Source organism: Camelus ferus, chromosome 1 (genome assembly GCF_009834535.1).
Source record: "Camelus ferus isolate YT-003-E chromosome 1, BCGSAC_Cfer_1.0, whole genome shotgun sequence".
NCBI lineage: Eukaryota > Metazoa > Chordata > Mammalia > Artiodactyla > Camelidae > Camelus > Camelus ferus.
This window is the reverse complement of record NC_045696.1, coordinates 65,721,893-65,747,888: the sequence shown is the minus strand read 5'-3', so window position 1 is coordinate 65,747,888 and position 25,996 is coordinate 65,721,893. Positions and strand designations below refer to the sequence as shown.

The 25,996-nt window shown below is 35.0% G+C and overlaps 1 protein-coding gene and 1 long non-coding RNA gene across 2 annotated transcripts in view; one reads left to right on the top strand and one right to left on the bottom strand.

Moving 5' to 3' along the window:
- The first annotated feature begins 259 nt into the window (after positions 1-259).
- The window catches only part of OSTN (osteocrin), a 37,560-nt gene continuing 11,823 nt past the window's right edge, over positions 260-25,996 (top strand). The window contains exons 1-3 of the mRNA XM_006188868.3: positions 260-555; positions 12,218-12,316; positions 15,532-15,746. Coding sequence (XP_006188930.1) covers positions 12,218-12,316; positions 15,532-15,746 — 314 coding nt within the window. The 5' untranslated portion in view covers positions 260-555. The remainder of the gene's footprint in view (positions 556-12,217; positions 12,317-15,531; positions 15,747-25,996) is intronic.
- On the bottom strand, positions 15,607-24,487 carry LOC116664290. Its single transcript, XR_004320729.1, has 3 exons — positions 24,179-24,487; positions 17,019-17,241; positions 15,607-15,721 (listed from the first exon to the last, which is right to left on the bottom strand). It is a non-coding gene; the product is annotated as an uncharacterized LOC116664290 (long non-coding RNA).

Here is a 25,996-nt window from a genome sequence, read left to right as displayed (position 1 = left end):
TTAATTTAAGGGTCGAAAGTATCCACCAATAAATCAGGTTGGGTTTCTGATTTTGTCTTCCTAAATTTACTTTGAAATACCCTAGTGACTTATTTTTAAAACAAATCTTAGTGCATCCTATTTCCCAAATGTGATTTGTAATTATCAAAGTTGTACTAAAACCTCAGGAAGGGGTGATGGGTCTAAGGCTGAACACTGTAATAAATGTGTACTTAAATTTTCCACAGCTCATTCTCCTATTGCTACTTAAATGCCATGATCAAAGCAATAGATAGAACAGATTTGGAGAGGAAGAATAGGAGAGGACAAGAGAGAGACAGGGATTGGGAGAGAGAGAAAAAAAGAATGAGAGAGAGAGATTGATGAGAAGCTTGGGAAAATATTCAGTGGAAAATCTGTAGAAATGATGTAAGAGAAAGCAGAGGCAGGGATTGGAGTAAGGGGTGTATAACTGAGACTATAAAAACTCAGAGAGAAAACTCACCATCAGAGCTGAGTTTGGGAGAAACTGCACAGAGAGGAATCTAAAGTTAGAATCTCCTGACTTTTCACAAGGTAAGTTATTTAAAAGCTGATAAGATTTAGGTTTTTTTATTTTCCTTTTAACTTTTTGAAAAAAGTTTTTTTCACATACTTGTTAGATGTCTTGATTATACCTTGATTTTGTTAAAATTAGAGTCTTTTTTGATACTATTTTCCTCTCTGAAAATGAGTAAAAACTCTTAAGATATATTTGTAATGCAGAGTGGAGATAATTGCTTGCTCAGGCATTTTATATTTATTACATTATTTTTGTTTTATTTTCCGTTTCAAAACAAAGAGAAAGGGAACGCAGGATAATGATTCTATATGTATGTTAGATGTATTAATTTTGCTTTCATCAAATATGTCCAGTGTTAGGAAATTCTTAAATGTACAAAGTGGTCTAATTTTTTAAATGCAGGTAGAAAAGAAAGGTTTTCTCTTATCTTTATTTCTGTCAATACTGGAACTTAAGAAACATCCTTAAATTAATCAAATTCTAAATTCCATCTTCTACCTTCTTCAAACCCACACTATCCTCTGTTTTTCTTCTTATAAAACTCAAATAGGCAAGTGTGATATTGCTAACATAGGTTAGACTCAGATCATGTCTCTTCTTCAGTATTTAAAGTGTTCTTGCTATGGAGTTAGTGAATTAAGAGTTAATCTCAAACACACATCTGAGTTCTGTTTAAGGAGAAATTTAAAATTTTGTTTTAGGTTTTGATCGGTGGAAGCTGTGTATACTCAATAAATTCAGTCTAGCAATACCAAATATTGCTCCTTTGAATCAGAATCTCTAGGATAGGAATGTGAATACTGTTTGTTTATAAGTTACCTTCCTAGAAATTAGATAATTTTAACAGTGACTTATGATGATGTTAATGCCCACATAAGCTATAGAATTGACAGGACTGTGTTTAATGGTCTCCCCACAAACCTCAGGCACGTCTTGTGTCTTCTCTTTACTTTGGTACTATGCTTCAGAACCCTTATAGAACTTTTCTAGGGAGAGCCTCCTGTAGATATGAATTCATCTTCTCTTTCTAAGTGAATTGCACTGTGGCTTCATTCAGTAAGATATTTAAGGTGGACATTTGCCTTCTCCCTGTTATTTTTCAGGGTTTTAAACTGATTTTTACACAATGAATCATGGGCAATAAAGAAGCAGATATGTTCAGTGAACTAGGTTTGGGGATCTCAGGGCTATAATTTTAACTTCTTATTCAAATACTGTAAATGATTTGAACATCTGTTTAATAAAATTAGATTAATTGAGCTTGTCTCCAAGGAACAGAACTTAAAGTAAGCAGTCCCAAAATATTACCCCAACTCCATCACTAAGCAGTCGTGCAGCTTCAGGCAGGCTTAAGCACAGAGTAGGACTCAACAATATTTTGCTGTTATTGAAAGAGATGAAAGAACTTAAAAGTGCCAGGGATGCCAAATGCACCACTGACCTGGGGCAGCTCCCAAGTCAGTGTTCCCTGAATTAGACAATGAAGACTGAGTATCATGGAATCTTGAGGCTAATCTTCAAACATCATCTAGTTTAATCTCCTTGCCAATATTTCATCCACTGTGACCTCTACCCACCAGACAAGTTTTGCTTAGGTTCAATGCTGTCATTGGAGGAACACAGCTTTGGAGTCAAACTTCTAATCCCAGTCTTGACTTCAGTAGCTTTTGCTCAGCCTCCTAGGGACTTCCTCTCCCCTCAGTAAATCTGGAGTCCATGTGGCTACAAAAGGTGAGCCACAAGTTCCCTCCTAGCCCTGGGCACGTCTCTACACAGGCCAACTCCCATGTGTCTGAAGATTAGAGCTATTTTTAGCTGAGCCCTCCTTCTCCTTTCTCCAAATAATTCTCAGCACCTCTCTGGAGCAATGGTTAGCATCACCTGCCAGTAACTGCTGGTGCCTTGGTTGGCTTGTACTGGCTGTTGCCGCTCTCCCTTATCGATGTCTCAGTACTCAAGCCTCAGCACAAAGCACCCTCTCCATCCAGGAACAACTCCTCTGCCATGCCTCCTCCTGCCCCCTACTCCTCTCCATCCATTTTATATCTCCCCTTCATCTCCTCTCCCCTGGACAAGTTAATTACCTCTGAGTCTGACTTTCTCCATCTACTGACAATGGGTAAATTCCACAATTTCTAACGAGCGCCCCCTTCCTTTCTAAAATTCTATGACACAGAAGAGTTTAAACACGTGAAAAATGCACTTTTAAAATATCACCTGGGCTCCTCCTGATAACTTGGCTACTGACCCACCAAGTGATGGCTTTCCACGGACCTCCCCGTGGCTTCCCGGTGGTCCCACTTTGGTGGTTGCATTTCCTTGCAAACTCTGACTTGTCCATTCACACCAGGGCTCCAAGAGGATTGGAAAGTGACATTCTCTCTTCCTCTACCTCCTCTGCTGCCCAATCAGTCTCCAGCTGCTCCCATGCTTGTGTAAAGCCGAGTTCCTATAACAAGGTCCTTAATTCCCATAACGCCTGCGGTGCCTCTTCTTCCATGACACAGCCTGACGATGCTATACTGCCAATACTGAAACACTGTGAAGGCCATGACTCTAACAACACAGTGATTTATTAAATGAAATCAATAGAGATATCTTGTGAACTATAAAACAAAATATATATCATATAAAATTATATTAAAATTCAACTAAAAATTTACTTTTGTTGATTTAATTAGACCTTGAAAATAATTACGTTTTAAGTATAACTGAGGTATCTTCCCTTTGTTCTCTTCTCATTATGGTATCCTTTAGAGTTGTATGTATTAATGATAATGTATAGTATACTGTAACGTTAAATGTCAGAATGATTGCCACTTATAACTCTTTTTAACAATATTTCCTTTCACCCAATCAGTATTACCTTCTTTATTATATTCCTATCACTCTGCTATAATTCTAGATTCCAAGGACTAATTTTATTCCTTAAAAGAACAAGGATAAAATTTTTTTCATAAAAATTAAAAAGCAGAAAGACATATTTTGAAAATTTGCCATTTTTAGAAGACAATATCAGGATAATAACTATTGCTTTTTGAGTAACCACTTTGTGCTAGTCCCTTTATCCGTATTATTTCTAATCCTTACAATAAATCTACAAAGTAAGTCTTTGCCCCATTTTCCTGACGAAGACACAAAGACAAAGGGGCTAAGTAACATTTCCAGTCAGGAGACATATCCAGGTCTGTGTAACTGAAGACAAACCAGTCTCTTTCCACTGACTGCTTTTGTTGTCTTAGGAAGTATGCATGCAAGACCAGGAGTCAGGAGACGAGCGTTCTAAAGTAGCCCGGGTTGTGTCAGTTCATCTATTAAAAAAAAAGGTTATAAGATTTTCCATACAGATTGAACATGACTGTTGTGAAGATGAAAGGAGATAGATGGATTTCAAAATAATAAAGTACTATGCAAATGTTTTTAAAAAAAAAAGGTATTTATAACAATTGTACTTGAAGGAAATACACTTGAACAATTGTACTTGAAGAAAGAGTCTGCTCTTGCAGGAGGAGGTCCTTGGCTGGGCAGGGCAAGCGGTTGGAAAGCTTTCACCTCCATCAGGCTGTGAGCAACTAGATGACCAGGAGCGTGTATTTTCATGTTTATATTCCTAGTGCCTGATATACAGTGTATACCTCGTATTCAACATCTTGTTGTTGAGGATTATAAAATTTATATTTTGGGCTCTTCATTTATATTTTAGATTACTTTTTGTTGATTATATTGGCTAGTTTAATGTAATTAAAATGTAATCTAATAATTATTAATATTATATGTAAGTACAAAGTGGGGTAAATGGTGAAGGAGGTGTTAATATTCCACATTATCCTGATTCCTATATATGCCATAGGTAACTGCGTCTATCATTTAGGTATCAACTTTGCCCTTTGAAAGCCTTTTTATACCACATAAAAATGACTTAGGTGTCAAACGGCCAAGTAGCTTGTTTATGTGCAACTCTACAAGCTTTTCCTTATCTATGGTCTTAAAGATTCTTGTTTCCACCATTACTAATTATTAGAATTAAACAATAAATTTGCTTATCAGAACTGTACAGAATCATACACAAAGTTCTCTTCTATTCTTAGAAGACATAGTTTTATATGACAAAGCATAATAATTCAGGGATCTAAGTGCAAATTAAAATTTGACAAGGAGAAATCTTAAACTATACTGGGATAATTGTTAGGGAATATTGATACATGTTCCTTTCATTAGAATGAGAATCTGTGATGTGAAACATTAATGGACATACCAGGATTCTGGCATGAACTTCAGCACATATTACTGTGGTTTTAAAACCTGGACAAATCTCTTCACATCTCTAAGCCTCAGTTTCTATATCAATAAAACTGAGACATGTATAACTGTCCCACATTTCTGTTTACCTACCACATAAAGCTGTTTCATTCATTCATTCATTCATTCATTCATTTATTCAACAAATGATGTCGACTCTATGCCAAGCATTCTGTTGGGTGCTGAGATACAATGGTGATGACATGGTTCTGACCCTCAAGGAGTTTACAGTAACAACTAAACACTTTGTTAAACACACATACATGGACTTTTTAATAATGAGATCTTCCTTTAAAGTATCATGGTAGGTTTCTGCCTTCTTAAATGTTTACAAGAAAGATATTAGTAGTATGATTGAAAATTCCAAATAGAAAAAAAATTAAGATATTTAACCACAAAATTTTATGATTTTGGAAGGCAATTGTGTCTGAAAAAAAATGAAAATGATACCAGATAGAATAAAAATCAGTTAACGCATGTATACTAGTAAATTATCATTCTTCCTGATTTGTAGCATTCAGGGAAGCTCATTTTAAAATGCAAGTGTCTGCCACATTAAGAACATCTCATCCATAAACATTTTACTTTATAAGCAAATTTGTTTTGGAGATGGGAAAATGTTTTCTACTTCTACAAATAGGTTATACTTGAAGGAGCATGAAACTGAGAGTCTTACAGTGTACACTGTTGCTCCAGCTCTTCCTCTAACTGGCTTTGTGACTTTGGAAAATTTACTACTGTGATTGAAGAGCAATGAGAAAGGAGAAAGAACACATTCCTGACATTTTAAGTGTTTAAAAAAACGGAAATGTTAAATTTCTCGGTCTCAGTTTGCACCTTCCCTGCAAAATCATACTCAAAATACAAAGCAAATGCCTATCACACAATCTACTGAAAATAGCAAATTTCACAAAGAGACTTTTAAGTAAACGGCTCAACAGCAGGAGTTTTCTCAGATGTGTCTTTGTGAGAATGGCATAGATGATACACATGTCGATGACAGAAGCCGCAAATTGTAATTCAGTTGCTCTTGGGTGAAAATCTCTCAACGATTTTAAATTTTACATCTGAGTTTACGAGGATCAGAAACTAACCCCCCACTTCCGAAGTTCTAAGTGCCACAGCCACACTTGGTCCTCTCGTTTGTGGAGCCGATGGCACTAAAGACTGTGGAACTGCAGTGCCAGTAAAGAAGGGACTTCAGCAAGAAAGTGTCTCAAGCCCCTGGTTGCTTCTTTCATCAACACCATGTTCAAATGTCACTCATTGAAGTATCAAGATTATCTGTATAATGTCAAACTGTGATGTATCCTCTTGATTTGTAACATGAGCATTGCTGATTGTCTCTGTGAATGGCTTCCAGTTCCTTAGGTAGTTGCTGAGTATAAGCTTTACTTTCCCTGGACTTGACTTGTAACACCTGCCTTCAGCTCAGTAGTAATCACTTTTATACCATGTAGTTAATCTTTCCACATTACCTTATAGTTTACAAACTGTTTTCATGCAAGTTCCCATTGAAAAGTTTCACCTATGATCAAATAAAAACAAAAAAGATGCAGTATTTTTTCACAGATAAATGTACATCTTTATACATTTTATTTGCTAATAATATTAAATATAAAATTAAATGTTTCTATTGCTCTTACTTGGCAATAAGGCAAATCCATAATGATTTGTTCTCATTGTAAATTAATTAGTTTTAAATTAACTAAAATTAATTAATTAAAATGTTGTGAATTCATAAAATGAGTTTTATTGGACAATTTTGACAGTTAAAGTATCTTGCTGAAGGTCACCTGGCACAGCAAAGACACATTCTTAACCTTGAAATCTAATTCTGAGTTTTCCTCACCATCACAGAAATATTTTTCTGATGCTGAATATCTATTTATTGACTGAAAGAGTTTAATTTTTTTAATTAGTGTATCTAAAGATTTTTGAAGAAACAGCATGTGAAAAATGTATGTGCATATGTGGGTGTATAAGTGAAACTGGTGGTGTTTCAGATCTCTGAAAATTCTTAGTATCAAAAATTCCAATTGGAATTGGAATTGGAATTTTTGATAGGAATTTTGTGTTCACTAATACAAAAATTTGTGATTGCTGTGAAAATTGTCTAATGATTCTTTTATCTTGATAGACTATTTAGTACAAATGCAGAGGAATAGGGATTCAGTAAAATCTTTACACTTTTTAGCATTGATTATGTGATTTTAAAAATTCATATCTGATAATGAGTTAAATATTGTACTATCCTCTCTTTCTCTGAGCCCAAAAGAGGGGCTATAACTACTGCCTGCTATGGCATCTGGATCCTCCCTCAGCTCTAACAATTTTTGTTGTTATTATTTTTTGGATTTTGGGGGGGAGGTAATTAGGTTTGTTTATTTATTTTTAATGGAAGAACTGGGGATTGAACCCAGGACCTCATGCATGCTAGGCATGCACTCTACTGTTGAGCTATACCCTCCCCTCTTCTAACAATTCTTGTTTTGAAAGTGTGGAGGAATTGAGTATAGTGACTTAAGCATGATGGAAAAAAAAAACTCAAGTAAACGTTTGAAAGTCAATAGATAGACCATATTTCATCCATTCTGATGCACATTTAACATCTCTGAAATTAGCATGAGTCTTATACTTGATAGCACATCATAATTTAACTGGTAGCATTTTTTCTTTCTTAAAATACATTTTAAAAATGGGATCTCTTACCATAAATGACATCTGAAAATCAAAGATTTAAAGTTTGCCCAGAGTCATTCAGTAAAAGAGCAGTGGAGCCAAGGCAGGCCTGAGTCTCAGAACCCCTGGATCAGGTCCCTCTCTATCACAACAAGCCACACAGATGGTGTGTTAACCATCATCCCTTTTTTGTGAATTAATTAAATAGTTTTCAATTCAAATTAATTAGTTAGAATGTTGTTAATTCATAAAATGAGTTTTCTTAGACAATTTTGACCATTTAAGCCTCTTGCTTAAGGTCACCTAGCACAGCAAGGCCATTAGCCCTATCCTTCAAGTCTAATTTTAAAATAAAAAATGACAGATACTCTGTTATCTACTATCCTGGAAGCTTTTCTCTGTTAACAAAATGACCTGAGTGATCACGACTTTACAGGGCAGGTAAAGGTACATTGAAGAACTCACTCTTTCTTAACAGATTTACTGGGGGGCCCAGCTGACTCACCACTTGCCTAGAAGACCACCTCCACCTTCAGAGAAAGGAGATTGTGGGACTGTTGTGTGCAGGCACACGCAGTCATTTCCCCATGTCAGAACTAGGGACACTTCATAACACGTCCTGTTAAATCTCACTTAAATGTCTGCAATGTCAAAGTAGAAGGAGAAAGTTTTTTTTTTTAAGTTAATTACTTTTTAAGTCGCTTACCTTTAATTAAGTCTTTATTTTTAATTTCTTTTGAAAATAAGGTGAATAGAGTCTATTTTGAATAATTCCAATCAAGAACTTAGGATAAATAAGAAATTCCCAAAAATCATCAGGATTCACTTCCAAAACTCAGTCCTCTTGTGAGTTTCTAATGGTTCGATCTACTATCCCTAAGTCAGACGTTGTTGAAGATCAGTTTCCTTAGTCACCTGAGTGATTTGTTTCTCTTCAACACCAGCCCTCAAAGGCAGAGAGCTTGGATCAGTGATTGCCAATCTTTCCTTTTTCTGCCTCAGCCCACTTGAGAGATTTTTTTTTTCCCACAGTAACAATGACTCATTGCAGCACCGATTCTCAATAATGCAAATGCCTTTCTTCATTTTAACAGGCTTCTCATTTAATCCTAGTTTAAATATAATTAAACCAGTTATTTTACTACTAGACTTTCAGAGCATTTAAAATGTCAGTATGTACTGTCATTGTTCTAAAGGAACATACAATATGTAGAGCTGCATCCCATACTTCAGTGACAAACTTCATACCTCCCCACCTTGCTCCCTCCACCGCCTCTCCTGCCAGAGATTGGAGGACCCCCCTTCGGGATATAATGAATTCTTACATGTGAAAAGTCTTTGAAACAGTTTCACTTGGTAGACCAACTGGCTGAAAATGAATGAGCTACACATCTAATCTTCTTATGAGGTGGATGCCATGCCCACTGTCCCTCTTAAACTTCCTCACATCAGAGGAATATTATTCAGAAATTACTCAATAAAAATTATCATTGTACTGAAAAAATTGCAAACACCTTCACTATGGTGTAGTCACACAGTGAATATCCTTTGAGTGTCATTTCTGCGATCTGGAGTGTGCATGGGGCCGAGTAGATTTTTAAGTCACTGGCTATATTTACCCACTATCAACAAAATAGGGAAACAGAGCTGAACGCAGTCTTTTCCTTCCCTCCCTATAATTTCCTCTGTTTCTAATTTTGTAGCAATCAAGTTTCAACTAGTTAATCAAATGTCTTTTGTGTGGCAGGTGCCAGGGTGTTTGTTTTCATTAGTGTACCAACTGCCATATTTAGGAACTTGGCCTTTTGGTTAACTGGCTGCAAGCATGGCTTAAACCATTAAATGTGTGTATTTAAACTCAGCATTTATTTTTACATCTCCCTATCCAAATAATCAGGATGTGGTTATCTGTAAGACGATGCATTATGACTTTTTTCCTATATACACCCAAGCACAAAAATATATGCCTCAGACATAATCATCAATATTATAAACACCCATCATCCTGTACCATTCATAAGACTGCAGAGATGAAGGGAAACCTGGTTAGTAAAATGTGCATAAAAATAGTTGAAGGAAATCCACATGGAAAGGCTTATAAAATTGAGCAATTTCACACTTTGTAACCTGTTTTTAACATGATAAAAAATAAGGAAGGAAAACATGGCAAATTGCAGTTTATCTTTGATTGAATGAGAGAGCTATTTTTTAAAAAAAGATATGCCAGAAATATGAGATCATTTTAAAAACACAGTTATGTTTTTAATATATCTTCCCTTTTGTGGAGAAAAGTCAGAGACATCAGCAAAATCAGAAGGAAAAAATATGTTCCAAGGCTGGTCTTTTTAAAGGAATAAATAATGCAGTTTGGGGTTGGTATTTTTACCAGATAACTGATACATTTGTTCTTGTTATTTTTCTACTGTCTCAATTTAGAGAAATAATCATGATTAATTGTTTTTTGATACTCACCAAAAAACTCAAATATCAAATATCAATTTGTCAGAAAGAGAACACAAAGAATTTCCTGCTCCCTTCCAGAAAGTGTTGAATACAGAGAAGCAGCTAGTGACCAACATTATGTGACTAGATTCCAAAATAGAGTAATTGGTGACATAATGAAGAACTAGTTTAGACTACATTACATGAAAATTAAGATTCTATTTGATAAGTAAATAATATAGATAATGCTAAAATACTTTATTGCCATGTTAAGTCTTAGTATGCATGGTTAATAAGATTCTACTCTATCAACATAGAACACTTATTTGTCTGTATTACAGAGGATACATTTATTACTAAAATCTGCACTGAGATTTCATAGTAACAATATTTTAAGGAAATGTCATAAAAGAAAACCTTGGGTCACACCAAAGAAAATGTAGTTACCAAAGAAATATTCAGTAACATCTCATAAATGTTCTTTCACCTACACATTATTACAAATACTAAACAGGATGAAAAGGTTATGCATGAATCAAGTCAATCCTCTTAAAGCTCCTCTGAGGTGAGAATTACTCCTCACTTTACTAACACGGAAAATGAAGTTCATGTTAAATGACCCACACCCAAGGTCAGACAATTACTAAAGCAAAAATGAGTCTCAGATCCAGTTTTTCAGTTTGCTCTTGGCATTCCTTTCTCTTCGCGCTCTGCAGATTTCCAAATGCTTCTATTTTTAAGGAAATAAAAGTTTACTGAGACTTCTCATTCAAAAAGGATGGCTTGAGGGAGTTCTAAGTGCCACGTACTAAGTGGGGAAGTCAAGCCCACTCTGTTGTAGTGGACACCCCGTGATCTCCTCCCAGCAGAGCAAGGCTTCCCACTGTAACCAGTGGTCAGACTGGCCACCAGCAGGCCTGATCCAGATCGTAGATAAGCTTTAGTTGGATTTATAGTGTTTTATTAGTACAAAAATTCCTAAGTGCAGAAATGAGACACCTTTGCACTTACTACACAGAATTGACAAACGTAATCTTTTGACATGTTGGCTTTAAAATATGTACATAGATAAAATCTGAGTCCCTTATGTTTCTTCCATAATCTTATTTACTTCCCACTCTCCCCAGAAGCAATCATAGTGATTAATCAAGTTCCGTTGGTTTATATTTTAATTATATGTATAGATTTCAAAATAAATGAAATTGCTTTGTGTTATTTCCAATTTAGGTAAATGGTAGCATGCCATATGGATTTTTCTGGAACTTCTTATTTCCCCTCAAATCTGTTTCCTTAAAAATCCATTCATATAAGTACACATAATATTTAGGTCATTTGTTTGGAGTAGATACACATATATTTAAATTGCTTGCTTTAAGTCCACAGTATGAATATACGTCAGTTGATAAATCCGTTTCCTCTTGAGCAAGGTAATGGATTGATTGGGTTGGTTGGACTAATTCAGTTTTTACTACTATAAGCAATGAGACTGAACTTTCAGATATATGTCTTCCTATAAATTTTGGCCCATTTTTGCTTACTTGTGTGTCTCTTTTTAAAATTTTACTTATCAGAGTTACTTAGATGTTCCAAATGCTAATCTTTCTTTTCTATATCTGTTGAAAATATATTCCACCTGTAATTTGTTTTTGTTGTAATTTATTATATCTTATCATGCAGAATTTTTTGATTTTGATATAATGAAATTTTTAAATGTTTTCTATGAGATCCACCTTTTGAATCTTGCTCAAGAAATCCTAACATACTGCAAGGACATAAAGATATTATCCTACTGGATCTGTGGTGTTTTTTGAAATTTTGAATTTAATTACTTTTAAACATGGCACATTTTCTCATGTTCGCCATAGACCCTACCAGGCCTCAGACTCTCATACCTAGCCAATCTAACACATTTCCCTTAGGTACATGACTTTGTGATCTGTAGATTAGACAGTCAAAGGATAAAGTTACACAAACTAGATTTCTCGGCTGTGGGTTACTTTGAATTAAATTATGATTTTGGCTTTACAACCTGAGTCTAGGTTTCCATGAAAATGAAGCCTTGATAGAATTCATTCTGGAAGATTGACATCTTCTATTAAACGTAATTTAAGTTTTCCCAAGGTGCACTCCAGCACATAGAAGCTGAATAATTTAGTTTATCACCTGCCTATAGCAAGCTTTATAGTTTTTGTTTTCTACCTTTGTATGTATGCCAAACTAGTAAATGTGAACCCTGATGCATGTGCCCCTTAGATGCTGGACTGGAGATTGGCAAGTGCACATTCTATCCTGGCTTTGACGGTGATTCTCTGGAGCTCAGGAAAAGTGCTCTCAGTGGATGTCACGACAAAGGTAATGGAAACTAGCTTAAAGGACCATATATTTCTTATAAACATTAGCCATGTTTATCACTGTTAGAAACAGGTGCCATTGACAACTAGGGAGATGCCTTGATAATACAAAATAAAGAAAATAGACATTTCTTTCTATGTCTTGTTCTCACTGTGGATTCAGAAAAAGCCAGGTATCTGAATGTTAAAATGAAAAAAACTAGAAGTAATAACAAAGATTTGTATTCCATAAACCAAAAACTATAAGAGAAAATTCATTATCATTTCAGCCATATTTATAATTAAGTCAGTTGCATAAAGATGAAGTGCTTTTCTGTAAAGTTTGAATTTGTTTATATGTCAACATTTGAGTAGTTTGGCCAAAATTTTATCACTGTACAAATGTTTTCTTGCTGCCAAGACTAAACTACAAAGGAAATGAATTGTTAGGACATCTCCACCCAGAGAAAAGTTAACTTGGCTCATTGGATCTCAGTAGAAACATACATTCTTTGTACTTCTTAAGTAACATAAAGTGGGAGTCTGAAATGCATTTTACTGAAGGATGAATTTTATACAAGTTTTGTGGCATTTTTTGCTGAGGATTAAGAATATCTTTAAAAAGAAAAAAATATCTACTTTGTATGTATGTCAGTTGGAAGAATGAACACATTTTTTTGGAGGAAACTCTGAGAGATAAGAAAAGATCTTGTACCTTTGCCCTTTGAAGTTTTGTCTGCTGCTCTTCAGAGTTTCTTTTTCGTGATCATAGCGTCCTTCCCCTCTTCAGTTTCTTGTTGCCAACCTTATATGGGGAAGTGACAGAAGCTGGGATTTTCAGAGGAGTTTGGAACCATATTGTGGACTTTGCACTGTAAATAACAAATTGCTATAGAGATTTTTATTTTCTCTTTATCTGATGAAAGTAATGGTTGGGGATAACTTCATGGCAGCATTCAGGATAGATTAGAAAAGACAGTGAGAGAGGAGATAAATAAGTTATAAGGTGATGGCGAGTGTACACTAATCAGTTAAGAGGGTCTGATATAAATCATTATCGATGTGAATCAGAAAGAGCAGGGCAAGAGGGGTTTTCCAGGAAGAACTGGCCAGACTTGGTACAGATTTGGTTGGTTTAGGAAAGAGGAAGCTCACTAACTTTAAGTCTCAAGAACTTTGAGGCCAACTCTAAGTGTTCCGAACAAGAACTGTTTGAGCAGATGATGAAAAGGCTACGAAAGTGCTAGTCTTTCATTTTATTGGGGGGGGAAAAAGGAACAGAATAGAAAGAGAATGAAATAAATAATTTAAACAGAAAAAAGGAAGTGAAGACTCTTACCAAAACCGAGTCTGACAAGAATGTGACCAAAGAGGAAAAGGGAAGAAAAGAACCCTGTGGTTAACGTTTCTACCCACAGAGGAACATTCACAGGCTCCTGGGAAAGAAGTCACATCTCCTGGACTATAGAATAACTCCAGATCGTTAATAGGAGCATTTTTTAAAATGCTCTGATTGGTCCTAAGAAAGGAAAAGACAGGCTCACAAACTGTACACCTACATTTTTATGACTTGAATGACATGTCAAGCGGCAATATGTGTAAATAAATAAATAAACAAGAAATTTGACATGGAACAATAAAATCATTGGGCTAGCTTTGCCTTATCACAGACACTCACAAATAGTTGTTAATAAATCATGTGGGTGGACAGAATGGCCATCATTAAAAAGTTTACAAATAATAAGTATTGCAGATGGTGTGGAGAAAAAGGAACCCTCCTACACTGTTGGTGGGAATGTAAACTGGTGCGGCCACTAGGAAGGACAATATGGAGATTCCTTAAAAATCTTAAAGTAGACTTTCCATATGCTCCTGCAATCCCACTCCGGGGCATATATCCTGAGAAAAATATGATTCAAAAAGACACATGCACCCTAATGTTCACAACAGCATGATTTACAATAGGCAAGATGTGGATACAACTTAAATGTCCATTGACAAGATGATGGCTAAAGAAGATGTGGTATATTTATACAATGGAACACTACTCAGTCGTAAAAAAAGAATAAAATAATGTCATTTGCAGCAACATGGATGGACCTAGAGAGTATAATAGTAAATGAACTAAGTCAGACAGAGAAAGACCAATATCATATGATGTCACTTATATGTAGGAATCCAAAAAAAAAAAAAAAAAAAGACCCAAAAACCCAAATTTGATTTACAAACCAAAATTAGACTCACAGACATAGAAAACAAAGTGTGGCTACCAAGGGAGACAGGGGGCGTAGTGATAGATTAGGAGTTTGGGATTAACAGATACACATTACTATATACAAAATAGATAAACCACAACAATCTACTGTATAGCACAGGGAACTGTATTTAATTTTTTGTAATGAGCCATAAAAGAAAAGATACTGAAAATATATGTATGTATGTAAATGTATAACTGAATTGTTGAAACTAGCACTGTAAATCGACTACACTTCAATAAAAAAATAAGAATAAATCACTTGGGTAGAGATGCTAAGCTCCCTTAGGGCAGAGACTGGATTTTGCTCATTATTATATCTCTTGGGTGTAATGTAGAGCCTCCTCGCTGGATTTAGTGGCTTTAATCAATAAGGAATGAATGAGTGGCAAAAAGAAAATAGCATGAGGTTAGATATTTTTCAGAATTTATTCAACAAATATTCATCAGGAATTTACAAGTGCTAACTATGAGCAAAATATTGGGAGAGGCATTGGATAGAGACTAATTAGACATAGTCTTTGCCCTCAAGTTAGTCACAATCTGATACGCAATACAATTACATTGCAGCCGATCTAATACAAGGGAAAATGTAATGAATGCAGTCAGTGATGCAAGAAGTGTAGGTACAGTGCTACGGGAGTGATAACGAAGGAGGCAGCTGTTACTGGGAAAGAATCTGCAAGACAGATTAGTTAATGTACTAAATTGGAGAGGCAGGCCTGGAGTACATGCTTTTTTTTTTTCTTTGTGTGTGTGTGTGTGTGTGTGTGTGTGTGTGTTTTGTTTTCTTTTAATTTCCTCTGGATATACTTCATCTCTATGTGTTTTTGTCTCCCAAAGTCTTTCCCTCTGGAGCATAACTCCATGAGAAGTCAAGTGTCATGATAGGCATGTCAGCCAAAAATAGCAAAAGCCAAATGTAGTTGATCGTACAGATTTTCTTTCTCTTAATGAACGGGATCACCCTCCCCGCCCGCTAGGCCTTTGATTCTGGAGTCACGGGTGTTCAGTCACCACCCACAGTCAGGGAAGAGAAATCAGCCACTGATCTGGCAGCAAAACTCTTACTTCTTGATGAACTTGTGTCTCTGGAGAATGATGTGATTGAAACAAAGAAGAAAAGAAGCTTCTCTGGTTTCGGTTCTCCCCTGGACAGACTCTCAGCTGGCTCTGTGGATCACAAAGGTAAACAGAGGTAAGAGACCTCTTGGAGAAGGAACATTTTCTATCTCTTCCACTCTGGGTTCAGAAATGTTACTAACTACTATATATAAAATAGATAAACAACAAGTTTCTTCTGTATAGCACAGGGAACTAAATTCAATATCTTGTAGTAATCTGTAATGAAAAAGCATATGAAAAGGAATACATGTATGCATACATATGACTGAAACATTATGCTATACACAAGAAATTGACACAACGTTGTAAACTGACTATACTTCAATAAAAAATAAAGCTAAAAAAAAAAAGAAAATTCAATGAAACCCTGGTAGGTAAACAGATTTAAAAGTGTGTTAGCTAATTCTGAGTTTCATGGCATCATATCTTGGAAGTAGCTGTTTAGGGGTCAAAATGACTGCCACGGTATGTGTTAATATGTTTGTCCTAATGTTTTCTGAGGGAGATTCTGCTGCGTGCAGATATGAAATAGTTGCTATAAGACATAACAGCATTTGGCAGGGGGGAACATGTGTGCTCTGACATAAATGTTCTGGTCAACTGAGTTTTTTAGTTAATAGAAATAACCAGAATACCATTTTTATTTTTACCCATGATACAAAGCTTTCCAAATGATGTGAGTAAGGCCACTCCCCTATACTAAGAAGTAGTGAAGAGCTCTCAGAACCTGGAGTCAGAACACATGTGTTTAAGTCAAATTTCTGATCATTTCTAGCCATGTGATTTGTATAAGAATCCTATCCTCTGTGATCCTCAGCTTATTTGTGTGTAAAATGGGGATAATTACTTGCCTCCATAAAAAAATCAAATGAGTGTGTTGTAAACTGTTAACCATTATAACTGAGTTAGAGTCATTAACTTTCATTACTTTAATCATTGACTGTCAGTTGTTTAAAGCAGTCATTCAAACTGAATTCATTTCCTATCCCCTCAATATCTGTTCCTCGTGCTGTACATTTCATATCAGCACGAGCACAAAAGACCACCCACTGACCATAGTCTGGAATTTGGGGAATTTACTGGGATTCCTTTAGCTCACCTTAAACATTCCAGTGTTCACAAAATTCTCTTACTCTTATTTGTTTTATATGTGAAATATCTTTCACTTTAAGGCTGTCCGAATTCTGGTCTAAATCATCCTTTCCACATGTCTTCTTTCTCCAGTCTTTCCTCATCTCTGCTTCCACCCCCCTGCCCGCCCCTTTATCACCAGTGTATCCTTTACTTTGCTGCCAGGGGATCAACTCACACAAAAATCTGTTCAGGAAATGTTCCCATTACTTACAAGACAAAAGCAAACTCCTTAAGGAAATTCTGTGAAGAATTTCATAATCCAGCACTTAATTTCTTCATGCACTCGTCTCCACATCACTGCTTGAGTTGCGCCTTGTTACGGGTAGCTCCAGAACTTGCCGTGCTTATCCCTGGTCCATGACTTTACTCTGTTCCATGTTTCTTAGCATACAGGATGCAATTTGCTAGACTTCTGTTCTGAAAGGGTCTTAAAGCTACAACAGGAAATAAAATCATCACTTTGGGACTGTAATTTATCCTACCTGTACTTGAAACAAATCCCACACCTGTATCTTGAAATTCAGACCCTCGTTTATTTGAACAAATTCAAACGTGTTCCACTGTGTTTTAGGCACTGTGGTGGGTTATGTTGTACAGAGTCGAAAAATAGTCTTTGCCCCTCAAAGAAATCATATACCAATAAAAAACATGGAAATACTTATAATGAATTATAACATAATGCAAGAAGAGATATGTTTAAAGGCAATTTATAAAGAAGTCCATGGAAATCCCAAATATAAGTGAAGAAAATATTATGCCTTCTAATAAATATTACTTGCAACGTAGTCTACTAAACTTGAGCCTTGCAACATAGTCTACTAAATAATTTGAAAATCAACATATAAATGTTAATGTAAATATGTATACATGAATTCATAATAGCATATAAGCATATACACCAAATTGTATTGCATAAATATCATAAATATATATAAACTACATTGAAGTTTCATCATAGTTTCATTAGGAAGTGTTATAAAGAGAGACTACACTAGAAGATATAGTTCGAAAATAGTTCAGCTTTCAAGAAATAAAGGGAAATTGGCAAGCATTTAATATGCACTTGAATAGATTTTCACATATAAAGGCTAAAAATAAACTATTATAAACAAGCAAAAATTAGAGAATATTGTTCTCATGAGCACTTCCTGAGTAAGCTACTTAGACGAATTTCTTCAGACAATCAAAATGACTGGAGAAATATTATCATAAGAATTGGTTTGAGCATAACTTTAGAATTAAATTCAAATGATAGTTGCAAAAAAAAAAAAAAAAAAAAGAGCTCCCAGTGTTATAGGTATACAGTCTGACAATATAGATACAGCAAATTATCAAACAATTCAGGGACAATAGTGAGAGCTTATAAAAATTTGAATGAGTTTTTGATTGTTTCGTGGCTATTAACTGGGAATAAAGGGATATTATTACCACAGATAGTTGCTTGGGGACATGGAGAAGAAGGAAAAGAAAAGATTACAAACTAAGTTTAGTGAATCTTTTACTAAAAAAATAAAAGACAAAAACTGAAAAGAAAGGTGACCAAGTTTTTTATATAAAATATGAATACAAAAAATAACCGTAAGAATAAAAATAAAAATTTTCCTATAAAAAAGAGAGCAACATAAAATAAGACAGTGAAAAACTATATGTGAAAGAATCATGTATAAATATAACCTTTAAAATATGATGAATTCAAAAAATATTGATCATATCAATAAATGTAAATGGAATTAACACTTATTTTCAAATTGGCTGATAAAGAAAAATTCAACTTTTATGCATTTAAGTGACACAAGTAAAAACAAAGAGCTTTAGAAAGATTGACAATAAAAGAATGGACTAATTATATAAGAAAAACATATAAATTAAAAATGAAAGAGAGCAACAATATATATCAAAGGAAAATGCAGAGAACTACATTCAATATCTTGTAGTAACCTATAATGAAAAAGAATATGAAAATGAGTATGTGTATATAGGTATGACTGAAATATTATGCTGTACACCAGGAATTGACACAACATTGTAAACTGACTATACTTCAATAAAAGAGAGAGAAATGATAGAATTAGTAGATGAGGTAGAAATTCCTCTTTAAAGAATTATTTCAGCTAGTAAATGAAGAAGGAATGATAGTATTAGAATGTCTATTTGGCAATCTCTAATGAAATGATGGTTCTAGACAGTGATCATCAATTTCTGCTAGCATCACAAGAGGAAAAATAGCAAGTCATTACATGCCCCCTGATGGAAGAACTCAATACTACCTATAAAACAGAACTGAAAAAAAAAAAAAAAAAAAGTCCAAGAAGAGATGGAGGGGGAAGGGGATCCAAGAGATTAAATAGGTTTAAGGGATTTATTAACCAATCATACTTTGGGGGGGAGGTCCTAGTTCAAACAATGATATGTTTTAAAATTAACATATATGAGGCAATGGTGAACTGTGGCTACTTGATGATTTTAAGTAACGATTGTTTACTTTTAAATATGTTTACTTTTTGAAGTAGGTCAGGCAGAGAAAGACAAATACTACATATCATTATATGTGGAATCAAAAAAAATATAAATGGGTATAGCTCAAGTGGTAGAGCGCAAACTTAGCATTCACAAGGTCCTGGGTTTGAGCCCCTGTACCTCATCTAAAAATAAACACATAAATTACCTCCCCACTCCAAAAAAAATACAAACAACTTTAAAAACAAAAATTTTTTTTTAAAATACAACTGAGCTTATTTACAAAACAGAAACAGACTCACAGACATAGAAAACAAAGTTATAGTTACCAAGGTGGGTGGAGGGATAAATTAGGAGTATGGAATTAATAGATACTCACTTCTATGTATAAAATAGATAAACAACAAGGATTTACTGTACAGCACATGGAACTATATTCAATATCTTGTAATAATGGAAAAGAATGTGAAGTTGTACACCTAAAACTAACACAATATTAAAAATCAACTATACTTAGTAAATAAATATGTTTAATTTTAAATTATTATTTAATTTTAAAATACTGTTTACTGTTAAATATGATCACCAGAAATTAATGATCATTGTCTAGAGCCATCATTTCATTAGGGTTTACAAAATAGAGATATTCTATCATTCTTTCTTCATTTATTAGCTTAGAATAATTCTATAAAGGGGAATTTCTACCTCATCCACTCATTCTGTGGATGAGTTACGTTAAAGTTAGATTTATTGTCATTTAAATATTTAGTTGAAGGTATTTTTCTAGGATTTGCTTCAAAATAACGCAGGAGTGGGAGTGGAATAAATTAAGCAAGACCTGCCATAATCAGTAATTGTTAATTTAGAATGATGCACACGTAAGAGTCAGTTATTCTATCCTATTTTGGTCCGTGTCTGAAATGCTTCATAACAAATTAAAGAAATAAAATTAAACAGTGAGATAAACCACAAAGCAGATCTGGCAGAAGAGTAAATACATTTATCATATGATAACACTGAGAAAATGACTCAGAATATATCACAAAAATATGGATAATAGAATGGGAAATTATAACATACAATTTAATCTAATTAGAGTTTAGTGGGGAGAAAAAGAACAGAATCACTATTTTTTTAATTATGCAGATTTTTTAGTGAAGGTACTGGGGGTTGAACCCAGGACCTTGTGCATACTAAGGACCCACTGTTCCACTGAGCTATACCCACCCCCAGGCATTTTTTCAATAATGTTCCAGAATTGATGAAAAAAGTTGATTTGTCAAATTCAGCAATAACAACATTTTTGGCCCGAATAACTAGTACCATGTTTGAAAAGTTAATTGGGTAAGAACAATTATTCTGTTAAAAGGCAGTCATGTAAGTGATGGCTTAGAGGCTCAAATATTCAGGGCATGTTCTTGGGAGGACTAAATAGCATGATGTGGGCTCAGTATCAGGTGAAGCAGGACAAGAAGTGAAATTGGGAAGGACAGTTGGGACCACACAGGGATGCTGTATTCAGCGATCATTCAGGTTGTCACCTCTGGACTATGCAGTACAAAACCTCTATAACCCTAGTCAGTGTCTCTGGAACCAAACTGTGATGGTCCCATCCAGTGTCGTATAAAGAAAGAAAGAATTTAAGTAGAGTAATTGATGATCTTCAGAGGTCAAAAAGTATCAGTTTTCTTTTCCCTTTTTCTCTCTTTTCCTTTACCTTCAACTATTTTCAGAAGGTTGGAAGTATTAAAGAGAGCTTATTTTTTTATTTTTCCTTTGCATAGATGTTTGCCTCAGGGGCTTGAAAAATTGAGGATTTCCCCTAATCTATACTCTATATTTTGCTTCATGAGTGCCATTAGATCAGAACACAGAGACTGCTCCTTTGTACTCTATGGCTTAATGAGAGAGGTGACCTTCAATGTCAGGATTGTTTTATTTAGAATTTATTTAGAGTGACATATACAAATTAATAATTTTCTTTTTACTTACAATTTATGTACAAGTTTTTTATATTTTTATTTTCCATAGTTGATGTTTTACTCCTTCAAACTAGATTCCAAGGATACTTCCTATGAAATTTTTCTTCAGGATTCACTTTTTATTACAATTCTTGTTCTTGGTCTTAAAGTAAATATTAAATTTGTATATTAAAGAGTTGGAAAACAATGGGAGGTAAGTAATAGCTACTGCATAATGGATTTCTATACACGTTCTTGAGTTTTAACTGAAAAATAATTTTAGATTTCTTTCAAAGTATAATGCTAACTCAAACAAAATTAAATGTTAAATTTTTCTATTGTCTGTTACAAAGATTATTTGAGCATCATTTAAATATATGTAATAAAGTCACAGGATTAAAATGAATGTTTTTGCATATTTTGTAGCAAGAATATACAGTTTAGAGTTTTGCAACTATTTTATAAAAAAAAGGTTCATAAAAATTATAATAATTTTGCTTAGGAGAGCTGTACATAAAGTTATTTGCTGTTCTTTGATTACATTACATGAGATAATAGCTTTGGTCCTTTAGTCCAGATAGCTTTATTTCTTCCTTACTTGTTTTTGAATTCTTCACAAGGCTGGGAATTATCTTGTTACCTTACTAGCATGAATGTATACAAAACACTTTCTTTGTTGCGTATAAACAACTGTGCTGTTCAAGTATATGTCATCAATTTTTCTGCTTCTCAGACATGCATTTTCTATTTTCTTATACTCACCAAGACAAGATTATAGATCTGAGATTCATTTTCTACACTGTAGCTCAAAGATCTCACCCATCTCTTAATCCAGGAATTCATAAGCTTTATTTGTGTCATGGGCCACTTTGGCACTTTGGTGAAACCCATGAACCCCTTCTCAGAATGTTGTTTTTAAATGAACAAAAGTCGTAAATTTAAAGGTTACCAATATATAGAAACAGAATTATCAAAAGACTTAAAAAAATCACTTTGTAATACGACAACATATATGCTTCTTTATTTAGGCATAAAATAAGATCTGAGATGTTTCTAAAAAAGAATGATAATTTCAAATAATGCGGAACATAAAAACAATTTCAAAGTATCCATAATGACAAAAATGTGATCTGAATGTATCTGTGATTTCTAATTGTGGCATGGGTCTACTTACTGCCAATACTATTGTGACTTGTTTTCTGCATTCATAACTGAAGAAAATGCTATATTTCAATAGAGGATAATGAAACTGAAGATGTAACATTTCCCATCCATGTTTATGGATCTCTGAATTACATTGGGACATGGTCCTGGGTTTTAAAACTCTGTCTCAACCATAAGAAATGAATTGTTTTAGTTTAACATACTATAAAGTTTTCAGAAAAGAAAAATTTTAAACTCTGCTTTTAAAAAGGTCTATAAGACATGGAAATATAAGAATGAAAGAACAGCTAGGGGAAAAATAAAAAAAGAAAAGAAATATTTAAAAAGTTAAACAGGGAAAAGTCAATATCAGATCATATTGAAATGAAGCAGACAGCCATCTATTGTTTCCCATTTTAAATTATATTCAACATTTTTTTCATCTAAACATGACCCTAGCTTCATTTTCAATTGGATGTGAGAATTACTTTAACTCTCAACACAAAGTTAGCTCAATCATTCTTTGAAATCCAAAATATTTTCTTCATTCAGTTCACTTGCTGAAAGCCTGAAGTTAGTGAACATTCAGTTTACGCAAATAAAAAGAAGCAGCTGTGACAATATTCCTGGCAAAATATTATCTACTCTTTGAAAAAACCTTTTAATTAGAAAATGTTGATGATTTGCGTGGAATTCTTCTAAAGGATGGTTTCCCTCACTTCACACAATACTGAAAATGCCTTGTAAAACATTAACAATAGTATAATACTTTATATTTGAATTTAATTGCCAGAAACATTTTCACAACTCCTATTGTTTTAATTCTCCCATTAATATCTTGAGGTCAGCAAAACAGTAATACTATTGTGTCAGTCTGGGTTCCTGCAGGAAACAGGTAGCATATTTGAAACAGGAGAATACAAGGATGGTTAGACACAGCAAGGCTATTTTCAAAAGGCTGAGTAGAGACAAATCACAATGGATGGAGCAGCAACCCAGGACTCTGGCCTGAAGAGTCAGATGCCTTGGAGAAGCCCTGACCTTTGGTTAAGAGGAAGTGATCTTGCAAGGAAGGAGTGAGGGGAAAATTATTCTGATTTTCACTTCCTCTCTCCTTCCGGTCTCTCCTGCCAAAGCTGCTCACTGCCTGCCCCAAACCAAAGACAGGGAGCACAGGAACTTCTCTGGGATTCAGACAGGTTAGTTTTCTGGACTGAAAGTAGAATGAGAAAGGGCAAAGAATATATCTGGTGAGCAGACAGAAGATACTCAGCACAGTTACACACATTCTACAGAATCAGGTCAATAAACACTTGTATCCATATCATTGTTGTTATAACTACTTAATTGAAAGAGGAGGACTCCATAGGACATAATCAGAAAAGCAGTTTTATCTCCCACCCACATGCATTCAAACACATTCAGTGCTAGCTGTTTCCTATCTCTTGGGTAAAAACAAAGGCAGGTACTATGGCTCTGCAGGTCACATTGAAATAACAAATATCTGGCCCCTCATTTTTATTAGAAAAATAACTATATTTAAGTAATTAAAATAACCATTCATAGTCCTAGACTAAACTCTGAATATTATAAAAGTTTCTCCTTTTCAAGCTGGAAAGCTGCAGTGGAAAGCGGTTTGCGGTCAGGTTCTCCTCACCCCTTCCCAGCCGCAGTAAGCTGCCTTCTGTCTCCCCAGGCACTGGGGATGGAGGTGCAGAGAGGTAAAGAAAAGTCGTGCATGACTGATACCACCAGTGACCTGATTTGTATGCTCTCTGGCCTCAGGAAATGCTCAAAGCTGACAACTTACCATGGGCTGTTTTTGTGGGGTCATTGTATAACCCCCGCTGAGAACACTGACATAAATACCCTTGCCTCCAGCAATGCTTCTCTTCAGTGCAGGTCAGTGTTCCTCCTCATTGTCACCCTACCCTCTCAGCTTCTTCATCTGACACCACCACCAGCATCCTGCTGAGGTCACCTCACCCATAACCCCAGGCAGGCAGCCCTTCGGGGAAGCTGCCTTTTATGGTTAACCTAGACCAGCTCTACCCACATGCTTGCTCTTTATCTGCTCCCCAGAAAACCCACATCCTTGACTCTGGTCACTGAAAGGAAAGTTGTTCTTGTGTAAACCCATCTCCTCACTCTGTGCTTTAGATTTCACAGTCTGTTCTATGGGGTCTACCCGGCTTCAGTGGGTATATGTCAAGCTTTTCTTGAAACTCTTTCTCTATCAAAAGAAGAGGGAAACTGTCACTGTTCTTCAATAACTTGCTCCAGAGAAATCCTCCTTCTGTAGCTATTCAATATCATTTTTTAGTGGATTAAAGTTGGGAAAAACGATTTGTAGCAAACTCCTTTACAAATACTGCAGAAGTCTAGCACCTCACTTTGGAATCCAAGAGGAAAGACTACTCTCTCTCTTTTTTTTTTCTTTTTGCCCCTCAGCTTTTCTGGGCCACAGCCAAAAGCTGAGATAGAAAGAACCCCATTTTAACATTCTGGTACAATTTTTTTAATCCCTATAATGCCCTAAGAAAATATTATCCTCATTTTATCGGTATACTTTCACAGATATAAAATAATAACCCTGAGATAACCTAGCTTGAACACCAACGACTGTCCACTTAAATAAGCTGCTTATGTAAAGAAATTAAAGTTATGTGTGAATAAGGCACTTGTCCAAGGTCAGTAACAGTGAGATTCATCTTAGAATGCATGCATTAAAGAAATCGTTTTGGAAAAACTATACAAATGATATATGTGTTTCTATCCGAAGCCAGACATAAAAGTTCAGGCTAAAGTTGAGAATAACAATTCCAGCTTTAATTTGTCAGATACAATTGCCCTTCTCGATGACAGGGCCAAAGATTAAAGGTTAAAAATCCTAGCACTTCACCTCTCTAATTCATCAGGAAGCCATGCCCCAGACCAAGGCCATCCTAGGTATCTCACGATTGCTATTTCTTTTCCAGTTCTTAATTGTTAACTCCCAAAGGAAGAAGTTCAAAAATGGGTTTCATTTCAGAGTGGAAACCACAGAACAAGGATTCAGAGTGTGGTGCCCTATTTCCATGTTTTCTTCCTCATATTTGAAAAGCCTGGCTGTGCTCTAGGAAATGCCTTGAGCATTGATCTCGGGCCATTTCTCCCAATAACTACTCTCTACTGCTTGCCTCTTTCCACCCCATCTCAACTTCACAGAAAGACACAGTTGCTTTACTTTTTCCCCTCTACCCTAACTCGTATATGAAGGTTTAAAACTTTCTCCCAAAAGGGGTAATACTTGATTCTCTATATGGACTTTGAAATGTACATTACACACTCCCCCAAAAAGAAAATTCTAGAAGACATTTTTTGTGTAAATTCATTTGCTGGATAGAACTTTCAAGTGTCATTAGACTCTCAAAGAGGTTCATGAGCCAAGCAAATGAAAATCCTTTCTGCCTAATCCAAAAACCCTGCAGTAGTTTCCAAATCAAGCATGCCTGGGTACTTTACAGTAAATCCTTTCAATCTCATTATTTGATTCCAGTGCTCCTGGTTTATTTCTGAATGCCTGTGATATCACTTAAAAAAACAACAAATCCAAAAAATTACAGATCTTTATGGAGAAAATTATAAA